Here is a 19,382-nt window from a genome sequence, read left to right as displayed (position 1 = left end):
AATTGCTTGGCTGCCTCTCTCTTAACCAGGACTGTGGCTTTTCCTTTTTATATCAACAGTGGTTGTCATGTATAAACACTCATTACACTTTTTGAAAGAATGAGTACAAAAATCTCGGTTATACTAAAAACTCATCACTAATTTAGAGAAGCACAACAGATGTACACTATATTTCACTGAGACCAAAAGGACATTTAAATCCCCACTTTGCAGTTAGTGAGCATCCCCCTGGATGGTCCCAAACCCTCATGCTCAGATAGTATCTGCAGGTTTGAATAATAATATGCAGTTGCACACACATCTGAGTGCCCTGGTGAAGCTAAGTGTCTGTTATGACTCATTCAGAGTCAGAGGGGACTCCTGGGTTTCCTGACAGTGAGCCCCTGCAACCTCTCCTTCCAGGGCGGAATGGCGATGACTTCCTGGCGGTGGGTCTGCGCGGCGGCCGCGTGGTTTACAGTTACAACCTGGGATCTGGCACAGCGAGTCTGAGGAGCGATCCCCTCGATCTGAGCCTTGGGATCCACACAATCCATCTGGGGAGGTCTTTCCAAGTGGGCTGGCTGAAGGTAAAGAGTTGTTTCTTCATCTTGCCCGCGGACTGGGTGCTGCCGGGTTATAGGATGTGCATGGAGGTGCGGGGCGAATGGGCCTCCCTTCCACCGCCTGGAGGGTCACAGACTAGCGCGCAAAATAGAAGACCGGCGGGTGATTGCAGTTAAGGGGTGTGGGGATAAAACAGAGGATGACTAACATAAATGACTGTGAGAGGATTCGGGGAATGTTTCCGAAGAAAGGCAACGCTTGGGCATACCTTCAAGGAAATAGCAGTTTCGGAAAAAGAAGAGCGGCTAGTGTGGGCTTGGGGAATGCAGAGGTTCTGTTTGCCTTTCAGGCCAGGGAGAGCAAAAGATGTGGTTGGAGGTAGACGAGGTCTGCATCATCAAAGGGCTTATCTAAGATGGTTAGCTTGTTATCCAGAGAGCAATGGAGAGCGGTGAGAAATTTAAGAAGGGGGTTGGGTACCCTGGTCAGTGGCCGTGTTCTGATAAATAATTGTTGGTCACTTGAGAATGGATGGGAGAGGGAGGCAAGGCAGGATGGAGGAGGCCCAGCAGGATGCCATCTCCTAATCTTGGAAGAATTGTGATTTTGACTGAGATGCAAAACCATGACCACCCTATTAAGATTTTGTGGTAGCAGACACCAGCAGATAAGCAGAGAATTGAGTGGTGAGGTGTCTTTTATTTCTTCAAAATTCTAAGCCTTTGTGAGTTTTCAGGCCAAGTTAATGGCAAAATAACAAAAGAGTATCTTAACAGTTCACTCTAGGGAATCAATTTCTTTTTTAATAGGTTTTGTATTTCTTTTTTTCCTTTTGAAGGTAGATGACCATAAAAATAAATCCATCATCTCCCCAGGAGAACTGGTTGGTCTCAATGCCTTCAGTCAATTTTACGTAGGTGGCTACAGTGAATACATTCCAGATCTCTTACCAAGTGAAGCCAACTTCAAAAGTAGCTTTCAAGGTAAGGCATGGACGGATTTCACACTCTATACCTACTTGTCTCAAAATGTGAGAAAAGAAAAAACTTTTAAAGAGTAAACTTCTAGTTCCGAAGCCAGCAGGGTGAAGTTCACAGGTAGGATTCAGTAGGTCCCCGAATCTCCTGATATCACACACAATTGTGAGTAGACCTGTGTGCATTTTTTTGGAGAGCTTTCATCAGTGTTCTAAGATCTGTTTCTTTTTCTGATGGACCTACGTAATTCCGATGTAGAATTAGAAATGACTTTGTTTCATGGAAGATATCTTTTACTTGTTTTTAAATTAATGTATAGCTGATTTACAGTGTTGTGCCAATTTCTGCTGAACAACAAAGTGACTCAGTCATACATATATATACATTCCCTTTCTTGTATTATCTTCCATCATAGTCTATCCCAAGAGACTGGATATAGATCCCTGTGCTGTACAGTAGGACCTCATTGCTTATCCATTCTGAATGTAATAGTTTGCTAGAAATGACTTTTGACTCGTGTGAATATGGGTAAATGTATTATCTCACCTACCAATTGTTCTAGGGTCACGGCAGCTAGTGTTCATTGATACAGGGATTATTAAACATTTCATGAATAGAGTGGACATGAAATAGATTCCAATCCATTAACAGCAGGGTAAAGCTGTCATTCCAACCTAACAATGCCCTACAATGTCACCACAGTCAGTCTCTTGCTAGTTCCACTTTTCCTGTTCTCTCTCTTTCTCTGCCACACCCATGACTTGCAACAGTTCCTGGTCCAGGGATCTAACCCATCCCTCAGCAGTCACAATGCCAGATCCTTAACCCACTGAGCTACCAGAAAACTCCTCCCCCTTTCACAATTGCATGGGATTTTTCAAACCAGAATCCATAAGGGAAGACTAGCAAGATTACTGCAAAGATTTAAAAATTTTCTTACTATCCAAAAAAAAAAAAAAAAGTTACCGCTTATTTAGAACTTCGATAGTCTTTCCAATAACATAGCTCCAAAAATCTTTTTCATACTGTTTTATCATTTGCAAAATAGAGACACTGAGAACCTGGTGCATGGTACTATAGTAAGCAGATTATGTTTAATCTGCTGTATTAATAGGAATGAAATTATACAATATATTCTACAAATGACATGCTACATAAAGTAAGATTATACATTATGTCTGAAAAAGACCTTTTTAAGGTACATGTAAAGGCAAATCCCTGAGAGAGAAAAAAAAAAAAAAGGGACAGTGTAAACATTATAAACATCTTTAAATAAAAATAAAAAACCCACCGTCGGCAAAATTAAATAGCTAATATTAACCTGGAGAAAGTATTTACCATATTATGACAAGCAGCTAATGTGCTCATTGTATGAAGCAAATAAATGTTTAAAGGGGTAAAGAAAAGAAGGTAAATAGAGAAAAACAGTACATAATAAGCAACTAAACGGGAAAAATTACAGGTGACAAATCATTTTTCTATTTTTCGTTGGGATTTTCAACCCCAACGAAAAATAGCAAAAGGGCATTTTATTATTTATTCCTTCAAGAATGAAGCAAGGTAACCTCTTGCATTGTGGTGCCTGTGAAGAGACAGGTGCCCCATTCATGCTTGGTGGAAAAGACGTAATGGTGCAGAATATCCATGACACTAGAGCACACTTCAAAGCACCCACATCTTTTACCCTAGTAGTTTTTGAGGGTTTTTTGGTTTGTTTGCTTTGTTTTGTTTTGTTTTTTAAGGGCCGCACCTGCAGCATATAGAGCTTCCCAGACTAGGGATCGAATCAGAGCTGTAGCCACTGGCCTGTGCCACAGCCACAGCAACACCAGATCCGAGCCACATCTTCAACCTACACCACCACTCATGGCAACACTGGATCCTTAACCCACTGGCGAGGCCACGAGTGGTTAAGGATCTCTCATGGATGCTAGGCAGATTCGTTTCCACTGAGCCACAGCAGAACTCCCCCTTCGTAGTTTTACTTCTGGAAATTTATACTAAGAAAATAATTATCAAATGCACACATAATGATATTTAGTATAGGATTATTTTTAATAAAAAAATAGAAATGAGTCAATTGTTCAGTAATTGAAGGTTAAGTATATTGTGATCTAAGATATGATATGCCATTATTTAAAAATAATTAATGCTATGAGAAAAGAATTACTGCTATACTAATTTTCAGTATAATATATGTATTATATAGTTTAATGCAGGATTCTACTTTTATTTAAAAGAAAATACAGCTAAGCATAGAAAAATACTCTGAGTGTGTATATATATATATTATATATCAAAATGTTAATTATTGTTTTCTCTGGCATGGTGATATTGTGTTTTTTACTTTCCTCTGTGCTTCTCTGTGTTGGTTTTTTTTTTTTCTTTAAATTAATAGATTACTTTATGTTGAAAAAGTTACTTTAAAAATGAAAAATACTGGAGTTCCCGTCGTGGCTCAGTGGTTAACGAATCCGACTAGGAACCATGAGGTTGCAGGTTCAATCCCCGGCCTTGCCGTGGGTTAAGGATCCGGCTTTGCTTTGAGCTGTGGTGTAGGTTGTAGACTCGGCTCGGATCTGGTGTTGCTGTGGCTCTGGCATAGGCTGGCGACTATGGCTCCAATTAGACCCCTAGCCTGGGAACCTCCATATGCCGCGGGAGTGGCCCCAGAAGAAGGCAAAAAGACCAAAAAAAAAAAGGAAAATACTGTCTTCTTGTTTTTATCTATTTTTTCCCATTTTTTAAAACAAAATATTTGTTTCTCTTTCCAAGGTTGCATTTTTACTATTCAAGTTCGCACTAAGAAGAACGGCCGTTTCAGAAGCCTGGGAACTCCTGAGGGCCACCCAAATGCTGGGCGCAGTGTCGGCCAGTGTGAGACCTCTCCTTGTCACTTGATGAAATGTGACAATGGTGGCACGTGCATGGAGAGCGGGTCGACTGTTTAGTAAGTGTGACACGTGTGATGTTATTAGGAAAGAAAGTAGCAGGTTGTTTGCATTCTAACTGGTCTTCCATCCCTACAAACAAGAACACAAACTGATACCCTTATTTAAAATGTTTTTAAGTGGACTTGCTGGGTGACTAGGGGCCAGATAAAGGCAACTAGAAAGGATTGGCCTCCTTTTAAATAATAGAAATTAATCACTACATAACATTTCATGCACCTTGAAAAATAAACTATCTAAATTTATGGCATTGAGAGTGTTGGCAGAAATGTTTACCATGCAAGGGTTTACAAGGACTTACTTTTGTGATCTGCTTTTATATTTGGCTTTGGGCTCTTTTAGAAAGGATCCTCTCAGAGTTTCCTGGTGACTCATCCAGTTAAGGATCTGACATGATCACTGTGGTGTCTCGGTCACTGTCATGACTCAGGTTCGATCACTGGCCCAGGAACTTCCACATGCCATGGGTGCAGTCAAAAAAAAAAAAAAAATCCCTGTCTAGGTGGACCCCAGCAAAGCTGCACAATTTGATTTCTGAACTACTTTAACATGAAACAAAATGTGAACCTGTTGAGTGGGAAAAAAAGAACAAAGGAATATTGTCTTATAAATAAAGTACTTCATTGAACATGTCCTTTATAGATAAGTAGTACGCAGGCTCTGGGAATACCCCAAAAACAGAGGAAAGAGGCTCTCTGTCTTTCAATTTCTTACACTCTAGCTACTCATAAATCTCTTATGTCTCATACATGCATGACCCGGCTAGAAAGTGATTTGTCAGAATTTTCCCACAGGACACATCGGTAGGTTTGATATACTACTGACACTGGCTCCCTGCAAGGCAGCTGGGGAAGTGAGGGTCAGAGACTCCTCTGGAAGACAGGGGTGAGCAAGCACGGAGTCTTTTATCTATCTATTTATTTATTTATTTATTTTTGCTTTCTTTTTAGGGCTGCACCCTGTGGCATATGGAAGTTCCCAGGCTAGGGGTCGAATAGGAGCTGCAGCTGCCAGCCTACACCACAGCCACAGCAATGCAGGATCCGAACCATGTCTATGACCTACACCACAGCTAACGGCAATGCTGGATCCTTAACCCACTGAGTGAGGCCAGGGATCGAACCCACATCCTTATGGATGCTAGTCAGGTTCGTAACTGCTAAGCCACAATGGGAGCTCCGAAGCACCAAATCTTAACAGCCCTGAACCACTCCCGTCTACCTCCTCACTAGAAAGCCATCAAAAGCAAAGTTCAAAGAACTGCTCATCACTGCCCATTGGGCTGGTGAGAAAACACAGAGAGGTGGGGAATGGAGGAAGTGGTTATTAAAACTTTGGATTTCTTTCTTCCTTCCTTCATTTCTTTCTCTCTTTTTTTTTCTTTCTTTCTTCCTTCCTTCCTTACTTTCTTCCTTCCTTCTTCCCTCCCTCCCTCTTTTTCTTTCTTTCTCTCTCTCTTTCTTTCTTTCTTTCCTTCCTTTCTCCCTTCTTTCTTTCCTTCTCTTTTGTTTTCTTTCTCTTTCAGCTGCCCTGCAGCATATGGATTGCCTGGCCAGGGAACAGATCCAAGCCGCAGTTGCAACCCCATCTTTAAGCCCCCTGTGCCAGGGCCAGGGATCAAACCTGTGACCTGGTGCACCTCAGGCACCGCTGATCCCATTGCACCACAGCAGGAAATCCAGATCTTCTGATTTCTTTTCAAAAACTTTCCAAGGAATTCTCAGCTCACGGGGAATTAGAACATGTAGAATAATATCTAAACCCTTCCCCGTGAGCTGTAAAGCCCAACGTGGTCTGGTCATCAGCCTCCATTTGCCTGCCTCCTTCTTGTCATTGGCTCACCTCCCCAGAAAGGGATGCCCTTAGATCCACCCAAATGTCCCTCCCTCTGATCATTCTCTATCACATTATGTATTTTACTTTCTCCATAATATAGCATTCTCCTCTTTTGCTTATTTATTGTTTATGTATTGGTTATAGTTTTTCCCTGACAATGGGCCTCATCTCTCACATTACCATTGTATCCTTCATGCCTCAGAGTGCCTAAATATTCATTAAGTATTTATTCAATTAATGAATCAGTGAAGGAGTTCCGTGGTGGCTCAGTGGGTTAAGGATCCGGCATTATCACTGCTGTGGCTCCAGTCTCTGCTGCGGAGCAGATTCAATCCCTGGCCCAGAAACTTCTGCATGCTGCAGGCACAGCCCCCCCCAAAAAAAATTTTTTTAATGAAACAGTAGAAGAACTCTTCATTCCAAAAGTACAAATAAAAGGACAAGCAAGATGACACTATGATCTCAATAATGAAGCCAAATTGATTAAACAGGATATTCTATTGATTGGCTATGAGAAGTGGAACACAGGAAGTTTAGAAGGATGAGAAATGTACATGAAAGGTAAAGATTTGATTTACATCAAGAAGGAGATGCAGACAGTCCCGCAGAAGGAAGGAGCCATGGTAAAAACGTATTTGCAAGTTATCTTAACAGCCCTTCACAGAATAGGTGTGTTGGGATGGGGGGTGGGCGGCGGCTATTAAGAGACAGTTTTGGAAATCCAAGCACACTATAAAGGGTCTAGTTTTAAGAAATAGCCATAGAAAAGGAAAGAAAAAGTTAATATAGCGGATATTGCAGAGAAATATTCATGGTGTTTTGTGAATATTGAATATGAGATTGTGGAAGGAGGGTTTGTGGAGAGTCAAGTCTAAATTAATCCAAACCCTGAGTATGAAAAGACTTACTAGGGAGTTTCTTGGTGGCTCAGCAATTTAAGGATTTGGTGTTGTCACTGCTGCAACACAGGTTCAATCCCTGGCCCTGGGAACTTCCACATGCTGTGGCTGTGGACAAAAAAAAAAAAGAAAAAGGCTTGCTATATTCTGGGATGTCCTGGACACCTAATGTGCCTAATAATATGTTAAAAGTATCAGCTGAATTTTATGGAAATTTTTCAGGGAAAAAAATGTGTAATTTGACCAAATTCCTGGTGTAAGGACAAACTCTGAGGCTTGAGATGCCACCATCACAGAACAATATTTTTTGGCATTAACCCTACCATTATGAGTTTAACTTTACGTCTTTATAATCTTTAATAAAACCTTTGACTCACTTTACAACTTATGCATTTTACTTTGTCCCACAACTAAACCTAATTATTTAGAAGTACAAATTTACCTCATTTTATCGAAAGAAATCTGGTCATTCTTCAGGTGACTTATAAAGTGGTTTTTTTGATATTTTTATGTGATAATAAATAAACTGCTAATAGTAAAAAATGGAATAATTAAGAATGAGAAGTGACAAGAAGAAAGTGCATCAAGTTGAAGGTACTGGTAGGCTATTCATTCCTACTCATTATCTATGTGGAACAAAGGTCCCACGTGTGTTCATTTAAGAGCCACTTGTGAAGTTCCCGTCGTGGGTGGCGCAGTGGTTAACGAATCCGACTAGGAACCATGAGGTTGCGGGTTCGGTCCCTGCCCTTGCTCAGTGGGTTAACAATTTGGTGTTGCCGTGAGTTTTGCAGATGCGGCTCGGATCCCGAGTTGCTGTGGCTGTGGTGTAGGCTGGTGGCTGGCGCTCCAATTCGACCCCTAGCCTGAGAACCTCCATATGCCGCAGGAGAGGCCCAAGAAATAGCAAAAAAAAAAAAAAAAAAAAAGAGCCACTTGTGTTTATCTTGGAATACGTGATGCCAAGTGTAGATGTGTTGTGAAATGCAAGTTCCCTGTGCTTGATTCACAGAGAGGCCAAACAAACCAAAACGTCAAAGTTTGGAGCATAGAAAAGTTTATTACAGAGCCAAGCCAAGAGAACAGGTGCCTTGTGCTCAAAAAGCCAAAACTCCCTGATGGTTTTGGGGGATTTTTTTTCCTGACTGAACCCAAGGTTAAACTGACAACCCTTTTTTGTTGTTGTTTTGTTTTGTTTTTTGTTTTGTTTTGCTTTGCTTTTTAGGGCCGCTCTTGTAGCATATGGAGATTCCCAGGCTATGGGTCAAATCCAAGCTTCTGCTGCCCACCTATGCCACAGCCACAGCAACGCAGGATCCAAGCTGCATCTTCCACCTACACCACAGCTCAAAGCAACACCAGATCCTTAACCCATTGACCCTGCCCCCTCCTGCACTATTGTTTCTTTCTGCATTTCCTCACTCCTCTAATTAGCAACTGTTTAAATCTGCCCTTTGAAACTCAGAAGGTCCAAGAGGCTGAAAGCCTTTTTCCTACAAACCAGAAATGAGGGACACAGAAAGGACCCCCTTTCTCTGAGTCCTGCTTGGTTTAACCCCCTTTTCTTTGATATTCCTCAATCTTGAGGGGGATAGGGTTGGACAAGAAAGGGAATAACATTTTGAATAGAGAGGTTAGCCATAAAGTTGGCAGAGGAAACTGGTTTTAGGGGGACTCAGTTTTAAGAACTATTTGCAGAATATTTTGATTAGTAAAGAAAATATTCTTTTTTTTTTTCTTTTTTCTCTTTTCTTTTCTTCTTTATTTATTTATTTATTTATTTTCCCACTGTACAGCAAGGGGATCAAGTTATCCTTACTTGTATACATTACAATTACATTTTTTCCCCCACCCTTTCTTCTGTTGCAACATGAGTATCTAGACAAAGTTCTCAATACTATTCAGCAGAATCTCCTTGTACATCTATTCTAAGTTGTGTCTGATAGGCCCAAGTTCCCGATCCCTCCCACTCCCTCCCCCTCCCATAAGAAAATATTGATTGTGATAATAAAAGTAATACCTTACAACTATCTAGCACTTTGTGGCTAATAAAACATTTTTTACTTACAGTATTTCCACTGTTCCTGCTTAAAACTCTCTGAATTAGTCAGGGCAAACATTCTGGCCCCAATTTCATGGATGGCATACTAGGCTCCAGAGATTATGAACGAAACAAGATGATGTCTGAGAATCTCGTAAGGAGTCCAGCAGGACCCAAAACCTTCAGTCTTTGGGTCAAGATTCCCTGTAGAACCGAAATAGTAAGGGATGTTTTTAAAAGCAGGTACCAGTGGAGTTCACGTCGTGGCGCAGTGGTTAGTGAATCCGACTAGGAACCATGAGGTTGCGGGTTCGTTCCCTGCCCTTGCTCAGTGGGTTGACGATCCGGCGTTGCCGTGAGCTGTGGTGTAGGTTGCAGATGCGGCTCGGATCCCGAGTTGCTGTGGCTCTGGCGTAGGCCGGTGGCTACAGCTCCAATTTGACCCCTAGCCTGGGAACCTCCATATGCCGTGGGTGCGGCCCAAAGAAATAGCAAAAAGACAAAAAAAAGTTAAAAATAAAAATAAAAGCAGGTACCAGTTTAGATAGGTACCCAAAGTGTTAAGTAACTCTTTCTCTGCTGGGTGTAATCTGTTCATTTATTCTTAATCCTTTTTTTTTTTTCTTCTTAGTGTCACATGTATAGCATATGGAAGTTCCCAGGGTAAGGGTTAAATTGGAGCTGCAGTTGCCAACCTATGCCACAGCCACAGCAACACCTGATCCAAGCCACATCTTCAACCTACACTGCTACTTGAGGCAATGCTGGATCCTTAACCCACTGATCGAGGCCAGGGATCAAAACCACATCCTCACAGACACTATGTTGGGTTCTTAACCTGCTGAGCCACAATAGTAACTCCCATTTATTCTTAAAATTCTCCCATTTAAAAAGCAGTGTTAAATTTATGTCTTCAAATGTCATTTTGTATTTTCTCAAAGTTGGAAGTGTAGGAGAAAATGTCCCTATACAAAGGTAGAAAGGAGAGACCCCGGCCATCATGACTAAGCAAAGTCCAGCCAACTGCCCCTAACCACCCCTCCTCTACACATCTGCTTCTGTAAGCTTGCTTCTGCATCTACTACCTTGCTTGACCTCACTCCAGTCTGCCAAGCATGGACCCAGAAGAGATAGCCCATAAAAGCCTTGTGAAACCCTTCTTCAGGGCTCAGACTCCGGAGAGCGATCTCCTCTGAGCCCGACGGCGTAATAAACCTGAGTTCTCCAACTCTCCAAGTGCTTGGTGGGTTTCTTGCCAGGTAAAAGAGCTGATACACTGCAGACACAGAGCTGCTGGAGCTGGTACCCTACAGCCACAGGGCTGTCGATAGAGCTGATACGCTGCGGCGCAGGGCTGCTGGGCAGCTGTTGTAACAGAAGCACCTTGCCTTATAACACATACCCTAGAAATTTCATGAATTTCTGTGTGGATGGAAGTCTAATAGGAAAGTCTGGATCTGAATAACAAGTAGACTTGAGTAATAATGGACAACAGGGGAGTTCCCTTCATGGCTCAGTGATTAACTAATCTGACTAGGAACCATGAAGTTGAGGGTTCAATCTCTGGCCTTGCTCAGTGGGTTAAGGAGCCGGCGTTGCCATGAGCTGTGGTGTAGGTCTCAGACTTGGCTCAGATCCCTCTTTGCTGTGGCTCTGGTGTAGGCCGGTGGCTACAGCTCCAATTAGACCCCTAGCCTGGGAACCTCCATATGCCACGGGTGCAGCCCTAGAAAAGGCAAAAAAAAATACCAAAAAAAAAAAAAAAGGACAACAGGAGTGATACCACTGGCAAGTTTCCTAATAGGATTCTAAAGTCTTTCTCATCAAAATTGTGACACTATTTAGGGTACTCTTGATAGAACAACAAAATATTGACAATATATATTAACTACTGTGAAGCATTACCATAGAGTCAGAAATAGCTCTTGTGACTATTGTGTAATTGTTGCAGAAATTGGGACCCCCACCAGGGGCCAGAGAGTGGGCTCAGAAATGAATTGTCCAAGGAGACACACATGTTGACAAAGCAAAGGGCTTTATTGGAAAGGCAGAGAGCTGCAGGGTAACGGAACCCAGGAGAACTGCTCTGCCACGTGGCTCAGAGACTCAGGTTTTATGTGAATAGGGTTCGTTTCCAGGTTGTCTCTGGCCAGTTGTCTTGCTGGGGCCTTACTTGGTCTGGCCCAGGGTGCTTCTTGGTGGCACATGTACCTCTCAGCCCAGATGGTGTCTGGAGCCAAGGAGCCTGGGAGGTTGGTTGTCTCCTCCCTCCTATCAGCCCCTCCCAAATCCTCCCAGTTAAGTCTTCAGGGCAGCACCGTGTTCCTTATCAGGGCCTGCTGTTGTGAGAACTCCTGCAAGGGGTTGTTATCATGCCTGGCCAAGCTGGGCAGTGTCAGTCAATGATCCCTAACATAATGACCTTAAAATTATGGCTCCAGGAGTTCCCGTTGTGACTCAGCCGTAATGAACCCAACTAGTATCCATGAGGACACAGGTTTGATTCCCTAGCCTTGTTCAGTGGGTTAAGGATCTGGCATGGCCATGAGCTGTGGTGTAGGTCGCAGATGCAGCTTGGATCTTGAGCTGCAGCAGCTATGGTTTAGGCCAGCAGCTGCGGCTCCAATTCAACCCCTAGCCTGGGAACTTCCATATACCGAGGGTACAGTCCTAAAAAAGCCAAAAAAAAAAAAAAAAATTATGACTCCCTGAACTTAAAAGAGGTGAATTGTATGATATGTAAACAGTACCTCAATAGAGCTATTTAAAAATTTTCATCTTCCCACTCATGGATATTCAGCTCCAGTAACGGCAGAAGTTTAAGGAGAATTTTATTCTTTTTGACGGTTTTTGTAGTTCTGTTCTAATCTCAATAAGAATCTTCTTTTTGGAGATCCCATGATGGCTCAGCAGTTAACATATCTGACTAGTATCCACGAGGACACAGGTTTGATCCCTGGCCTCACTCAGTGGGTTAAGGATCCAGCGTTGTTGTGAGCTGTGGTGTAGATTGCAGATGAGGCTCAGATCCTGAGTTGCTGTGGCTGTGGTGTAGCCCAAAGGTTGTAGCTCCAACTCGACCACTGGCCTGGGACCCTCCATATGCCTCAGGTGCAGCCCTAAAAAAAGACCAAAAAAAAAGGATCCTCTTTTTCAAGGAAATAGGTACGATTTTTTTGTTTTTCTCTATCCTGGTTCTAGTCCCAGGCTCTTAATTTTATATGACTCCATCCTTTTTCACTGGAAGCACAGTAATATTAAACCAAATTTCAGGTACCATTATAGACAGCTCAAAACTAAAGTTCAATCTTTTCCTGAAAAATAACATACATGATAAAATATTTTTTAAAATGCTTAGGGGGCAAGTCCCAACCCAGAAGCATACATTTTACAGTGTTTGGAATCAATTTTAAAAGCTAAATCTGGGAGTTCCCGTAGTGGCTCAGTGGTTAACGAATCCGACTAGGAACTATGAGGTTACAGATTCAATCCCTGGCCTTGCTCACTGAGTTAAAGAGCCGGCATTGCCATGAGCTACGGTGTAGATCGCTGACGCGGCTCAGATCCCAAGTTGCTGTGGCTCTGGTATAGATAGGCAGCTACAGCTCAGATTCAACCCCTAGCCTGGGAACCTACATATGCCATGGGTGCGGCCCTAGAAAATGAAAAAAAAAAAAAAAAAAGCTAAATCTGAAAGGTGGTCAAAATGTCTTAATAAATGCACTGCTTAACAGTATAAAACTTTTTGAAAAGAACTCCCCTGTATCTCCATCCCTCCCAGCTGTGGATGGGAGACATTGTTTAGTACCCAAGGTGTATAATGAGGGGTAGGGCTTGATGAGGCCGAAACTGTGCATGGCCTCCAGCAAACTGCCCATAGCCCTGCTTTCCTGTTCCAAGTACATCAGCACACAGACCCAGCTGCATTCAAATGCAATTTTTCCAGGGAAAGGAGGATTATAAAGCTGAGTTCGCAGAAGGCCTTTATGTTCCTGAGATGGCCTCAGATACAACAGAAAAATAGGAAACTATTTCTGTTGTTAGTCAGTAGCCACGGTTTGGGGGAAGAAACAAGTTTGTTTAGTTGTAATTTACCCGTATGTACATGTGCTTGGTACAATGTGTTTTTGTATGTTTGCGGGGGGCGGGGTGGGGAGGGTGGCTGTGCCCATGGCTTGAAGAAATTCCCCACCAGGGATCAAACTCGAGGCACAGCAACAACCAGAGTCAAAGCAGTGACAACGATTGATCTTTAACTCACTGTGCCACCAGAGAACTCCCTGGTACAATGTGTTCTTAAGCAGATTTTACTTCTTTTAATTTGCACTTTGCTTAACCTTCAAAAGTATCCTGACTACACCTGAGGGCCTTATGCAAATGTGTTCCTTCAAGAAAAGCACAGTGTAGGGAAAGTAAATCTTAAAAAAAAAAAACAAACAAAAAAAAAACAAGCAAGATGTAGAAATGGGCAGCACAGTATGTTTTTTTGTTTCGTTTTGTCTTTTTAGGGCCACACCCACAGCATATGGCAGTTCCCAGGCTAGGGGTCAAATTGTAGCTGTAGCTGCCAGCCTACACCACAGCCATAGCAACGCAGGATCCGAGCCACATTGCGATCTACACCACAGCTCATGGCAACACCAAATCCCTAACCCACTGAGCGAGGCCAGGGATCGAACCTGTAACCTCATGGTTCCTAGTCAGATTCGTTTCCGCTAAGCCACAATGTGAACTCCTCTGCTTCTTTGATCTACAGAAAATACCGACAAGTTAGGCAGGGTATTGTGTGATTAAAAGACGTGAAAGCTATGCTTGAGCCAGAGACAAGTAAGTCATGGCTTCAAAGTTAGTTACAGTATTAGCTTTGCTAAAGTGACAGGAAAGGGGTGTCCAGCTGAGGCGGTGTCCTGTTAAGAGCTGTTTACAAGTATCACAGGAGTTCAGAGAATGTGGACATAAAATGTGAAATCATCAGAAATTAGTATTATACTAAGTTCAAAAACAGGGCATAATAACAACATACACTGATCAGTGAACACAAAATCTCACTGAAGCTGGGTTTCCCAATTATTTATTGGCTCATAAATGCCTTTAAGAATCAGAAGAAAGGGCCTTCCTATTGTGGTGCAGTGGGTTAAGGATCCGGTGTTGCCACAGCTGTGGCGTAAGTTGAAGCTGCTGTGGCTTGAATTCAATCCCTGGCCTAAGAACTTCCATATGCTGAGGGTGCGGCCAAAAAAAAAACAATCAGATGAAAGCTAAAAATCCTTTCCCCTGAGCAATAATTATATTTAGGACACAAAAATTTACATAGCATTTTAGATGTTTACTCACTCCCTAGAACCCAATCAAAGAGTCCCCCAAGCTCTCCAAATTAAGAATTCCTTGCTTCTGGAGTTTGAGGGACTCTATGATTGGGCTCAGTGGATTAAGGATCAAGCATGGTCACTTCTATGGCTCTGGTTATAACTGTGGCTCGTGTTCAGTCCCTGGCCGAGGAACTTCAAATGCTGTGGTGTGACAAAAAAAAAAAAAAAAGGAATTCCTTACTTCTATACATTTCAACCAACAATGCTTAATTCTGTTTTCTAGCCCTTCCCTGCTCATCTATGGGTTTATTTGCCAACTAGTGTCCTGTTGCTTAACCTGTCCTTACTCTAATTCAGGTGGTTTCCTCCCGGAGGCCTCTTCACTCCCATCACTTTCCTGCTCAAAATGTCTGTTGGTCTTTCATTGCCAAAGTAACACAATGTAAATCCTCGAATCTGTTGTTCAAGGTATATCGTGACCCACTTATTCCTGCTATACTTTTTTCCTTGTATGCAAATTAACTGTATTCAGCCTCAGGAAAAACACTCCCCTTATGAAGCAACTTTCTCTGTGCAGTCAGCTTGGTAACTCACCACCTTGCTTTTCTCTCTTGCTTACTTGGCAGAGTATTCCTTATTTCCTTGGAATTGCTTTTAGTCTCACTTTTCCTTTTTTTTTTTTTTTTTTTTTTGGTCTTTTCAGGGCCTCACCCACAGCACTTGGAGGTTCCCAGGCTAAGGGTCCAATTGGAGCTACAGCTGCCAGCCTACGCCACAGCCACAGCAATGTAGTCTCCATTTTCTAGGGATTCCAAGTTGGTGATATAACCAAGTAGAGAAGATTTAATTCATTCGATTTTTTGAAAGTATTTTGGCTGCACAGTGAATTATATCCTAAGGACAGATAGAACCATAAAGATATCTTAAATTGTATAGTATGGTCTTGATATTTATGGTAGCACTGGTATTGTTATTTTAGAACTATAGATACAAAATAACTAGATAGCAAGATTCTAGTAGCTAGATGGATAGATGGGTGGATGGTTGGATGATATAAAAAAATTAGTCATAATGTTAATATCATTAGGAACCAAAATTTTCAGCACAAATGAGCTATAGACATAAAATGAAAGAAGCAAATTTTTTTCATCTTTAATTTGAACTAGAAATAACATATACATTCATGACAACCTTTCTCTTTTGAAAAATTTTATTTCCTACCTATGTCCACTAAAGACAGTGAATAGCTCTAGTATCAAAATGGTCATCGCCAAGTGCCATTTTCCCCTAAAATAAATCCAGAGTTCTTGGAGAACTGAACATCGAGGGTAAAATGTATGCTATGAGCCTGGGTGTCTTTTTGTGCCTGAAAAGCAAGAGATTAATCAGAGACCACCAGGGCCATTTGAAAATAAGACAGGAGCCAGCTGCAGGAGACTCCCACTGACCCAAGAGGGGACAATTACAAAACCATGCAGAATAATGTCTATGATGGATTGAAACGTGTCAATATGTAAATATACGCAGTCATTAAGATACTCTACCCACCCACCCCCACCAGGAGAGGAAAAGAAACTTGCCCCGCATAGGGGTTGCTAGTGCACCAGTCATTTATTCTGATATTAAAGATAAAGTGGTCAACCTTCCTTTCCTATAAAGACTGTATTGCAGAGAAGGGTAACCAGATTCCCATCAGTCCATGTTGATTCTTACCTCCCAGTAGACCCATCCTCCTGCAGTCTCCTCCCACACAGAATAGGGCAGACCTGTGCAAATAATAGGATATCCTGGAAATGAGAGTTTATGACTTCCAAAGTTAGGTCAAAAGTCATTTTCACTTCTGCCTTCCTTAAATTATTAAACTTAAGGGTTACATAATCCTATGCACTGAACAGTTTAATAATAGTCAGACATGGAGTTCCTGTCATGGCTCAGAGGAAATGAATCTGGCTAGCATCCGTGAGGACACAGGTTCAATCCCTAGCCTTACTCAGCGGGTTAAATGATCCAGCATTGCCATGAGCTGTGGTGTAGGTCACAGACATAGCTCGGATCCCTCATTGCTGTGGCTGCATTGCAGGCCAGCAGCTACAGTTTCAGTTAGACCCCTAGTCTGGGAACCTCCATGTGCTGTGGGTGCAGCCCTAAAAATACAAATAAACAAACAAAAAAAATCAGTGTATTTTAGATAGTTCCCAGAGTAGTCGTAGAGGATGAGATTGCAGGCTACAAAGCCTGAAAACAATGACTAATTATGAGTCTGTAATGATAATAAATGTTTATTATTGCTTTAAGCCTTTAAGCTCTGGGATAATTCACTGTGAAACAATAGGTAAGAAATATTGAATAATATTAACTAGCCAGATTATTGATGAGAAGTAGTCTTTAACAGATCTGAGCTAATAGTGCAAAATAAATCATAGAAGTGAGAAACATCACCATTTTGTAGCCACCAAGAAAATAATGGTGACTTAAACTATGTAGTAAAAAGCTGATAGAAAACTACACAGTGGTTGAACTGACTGAACCAGTGGGTCAGTCATAACATTTTTTTTTTTTCATTTTCTTTATTACTCAAATGAATTTACCACATCTGTTGTTGGATAAAGATCATAACAATCTGATTTCACAGGATTCCAATCCCACAGCCCAGGCACATCCCCCCACCCCCCAAACAGTCTCCTCCAGAGAACATTAAGTTTTTCAATGTCTGTGAGTCAGCATCTGTTCTGCAAAGAAGTTCAGTCTGTGCTTTTCTCAGATTCCACAGGTCAGTGAAAGCATTGGATGTTGGTGTCTCATTGTATGGCTGACTTCACTTAGCATGATAATTTCTAGGTCCATCCATGTTGCTAAAACTGCCGGTATTTCGTTCTTTTTGATGGCTGAGTAATATTCCATTGTGTATATGTACCACCTCTTCTGGATCCACTCCTCTGTCAATGGACATTTAGGTTGTTCCCATGTCTTGGCTATTGCAAATAGTGCTGCAATGAACATCGGAGTACATGTGCCTTTGAGAGTCGTGGTTTTCTCTGGATAGATGCCCAGGAGTGGGCTTGCTGGACCAAATGGTAGTTCTATGTTTAGTTTTCGGAGGAATCTGTCTATATACTGCTTTCCACAGTGGTGGCACCAATCTACAATCCAACCAACAGTGTACTAGGGTTCCTTTTCCTACACACCCTCTCCAGCACTTATTGTTTGTAGACGTTTGGATGATGGCCATTCTGGCTGGTGTCAGGTGGTACCTCAGAGTGGTTTTGATGTGCACCTCTCTAATAATGAATGACATTGAACGTCTTTTCATATGTTGCTTGGCCATCTGTATGTCTTCTTTGGAGAACTGTCTGTTTAGATCTTCTGCCCATTTTTGGATGGGGTTGTTTGTTTTTTGGTATGGAGCAGTAGGAGGTGTTTATCAATTTTGGAGATGAATCCCTTGCCAGTCTATTCACTTGCAAAGATTTTCTCCCATTCTGTGGGTTGTCTTTTCATTTTGTTTGAGGTTTCCTTTGCTGTGCAGAAACTTTGAAGTTTGATTAAGTCCCATTTGTTTATTTTTGTTTTTACTCTCATGACTCTAAGAGGTGGATCTGAGAAGATGTTGCTGTCGTTTCTGTCAGAGAGTGTTTGGCCTATGTTTTCCTCTAGGAGTTTGATAGTGTCTGGTCTTATATCTAGGTCTTTAATCCATTTGGAGTTTATTTTTGTGTATGGTGTTAGGGAGTGTTCTCATTTCATTCTTTTCCATGTGGCTGTCCAGTTTTCTCAGCACCACTCATTGAACAAGCTGTCCTTTCTCCACTGTGTATTCTTGCCTCCTTTGTCATAGATGAGTTGGCTGTAGGTGTGTGGGTTTAATTCTGGGCTTTCTATCTTGTTTCACTGATCTATATTCCTGTCTTTGTGCCAGTACCATACAGTTTTGATGACTGTAGCTTTGTCATATAGTCTGAAGTCCGGGAGCTTGATTCCTCCAGCTCCATTTTTCTTTGCCAGGATGTCTTTGGCTATTCTGGGTCTTTTGTGCTTCCAAACAAACTTTAAAATATTTTGTTCGAGTTCTGTGAAAAATGTCCTTGGTAATTTGATAGGGATTGCATTGACTCTGTAGATTGCCTTAGGTAGAATAGTCATTTTGATAATATTAACTCTTCCAATCCACGAGCATGGTATATCTTTCCATCTATTTGTGTCATCTCTGATTTCTTTCATCAGGGTCTTATAGTTTTCAGAGTACAGGTCTTTTGTCTCTTTAGGTAGGTTTACTCCTAGGTATTTTATTCTTTTGAATGAGATGGTAAACAGGATTGCTTCCCTAATTTCCTTTTCTGCTTTTTCATTGGTAGTATATAGAAACGCTGTAGATTTCTGTGTATTGATTTTGTATCCTGCAACTTTGCCAAATTCGTGGATGAGCTCTAACAGTTTTCTGGTAGAGTCTTTAGGATTCTCTAGGTATAGTATCATGTCATCTGCAAATAGCGATAGTTTCACTTCTTCCTTTCCAATCTGGATTCCTTTTATGCTTTTACTTCTCTGATTGCTGTGGCTAGGACTTCCAGAACTATGTTGAAGAGTAGTGGCGAGAGAAGACATCCTTGTCTTGTTCCTGATCTCAGCGGGAATTCTTCCAGCTTTTCACTATTGAGAATGATGTTCGCTGTGGGTTTGTCGTATATGGCCTTTATCATGTTCAGGTAGGTTCCCATTATGCCCACTTTCTGAAGGGTTTTTATCAGAAATGGGTGTTGGATCTTGTCAAAGGCTTTTTCCGCATCTATTGAGAGGATCATATGGTTTTTAGTCTTCAGTTTGTT

General features: G+C 41.7%; 1 protein-coding gene across 1 annotated transcript in view; it reads left to right on the top strand.

The window, feature by feature from the left end:
- EYS (EGF-like photoreceptor maintenance factor) overlaps positions 1-19,382 on the top strand; it is a 1,392,725-nt gene that overhangs the window by 1,330,727 nt on the left and 42,616 nt on the right. The window contains exons 36-38 of the mRNA XM_084958241.1: positions 403-569; positions 1,385-1,529; positions 4,299-4,473. Of these exons, the coding sequence (XP_084814367.1) occupies positions 403-569; positions 1,385-1,529; positions 4,299-4,473 (487 nt within the window). The remainder of the gene's footprint in view (positions 1-402; positions 570-1,384; positions 1,530-4,298; positions 4,474-19,382) is intronic.

The sequence above is a fragment of the Sus scrofa genome, chromosome 1, assembly GCF_054392235.1.
Source record: "Sus scrofa isolate SSC_HxYL_T2T_F1_AM1 chromosome 1, Sscrofa_HxYL_maternal_Yorkshire_Landrace_v2.0, whole genome shotgun sequence".
NCBI classification, from domain to species: Eukaryota; Metazoa; Chordata; class Mammalia; order Artiodactyla; family Suidae; genus Sus; species Sus scrofa.
Note: the sequence above shows the minus strand (reverse complement) of the source record. Positions and strands in the feature narration are given on the sequence as shown.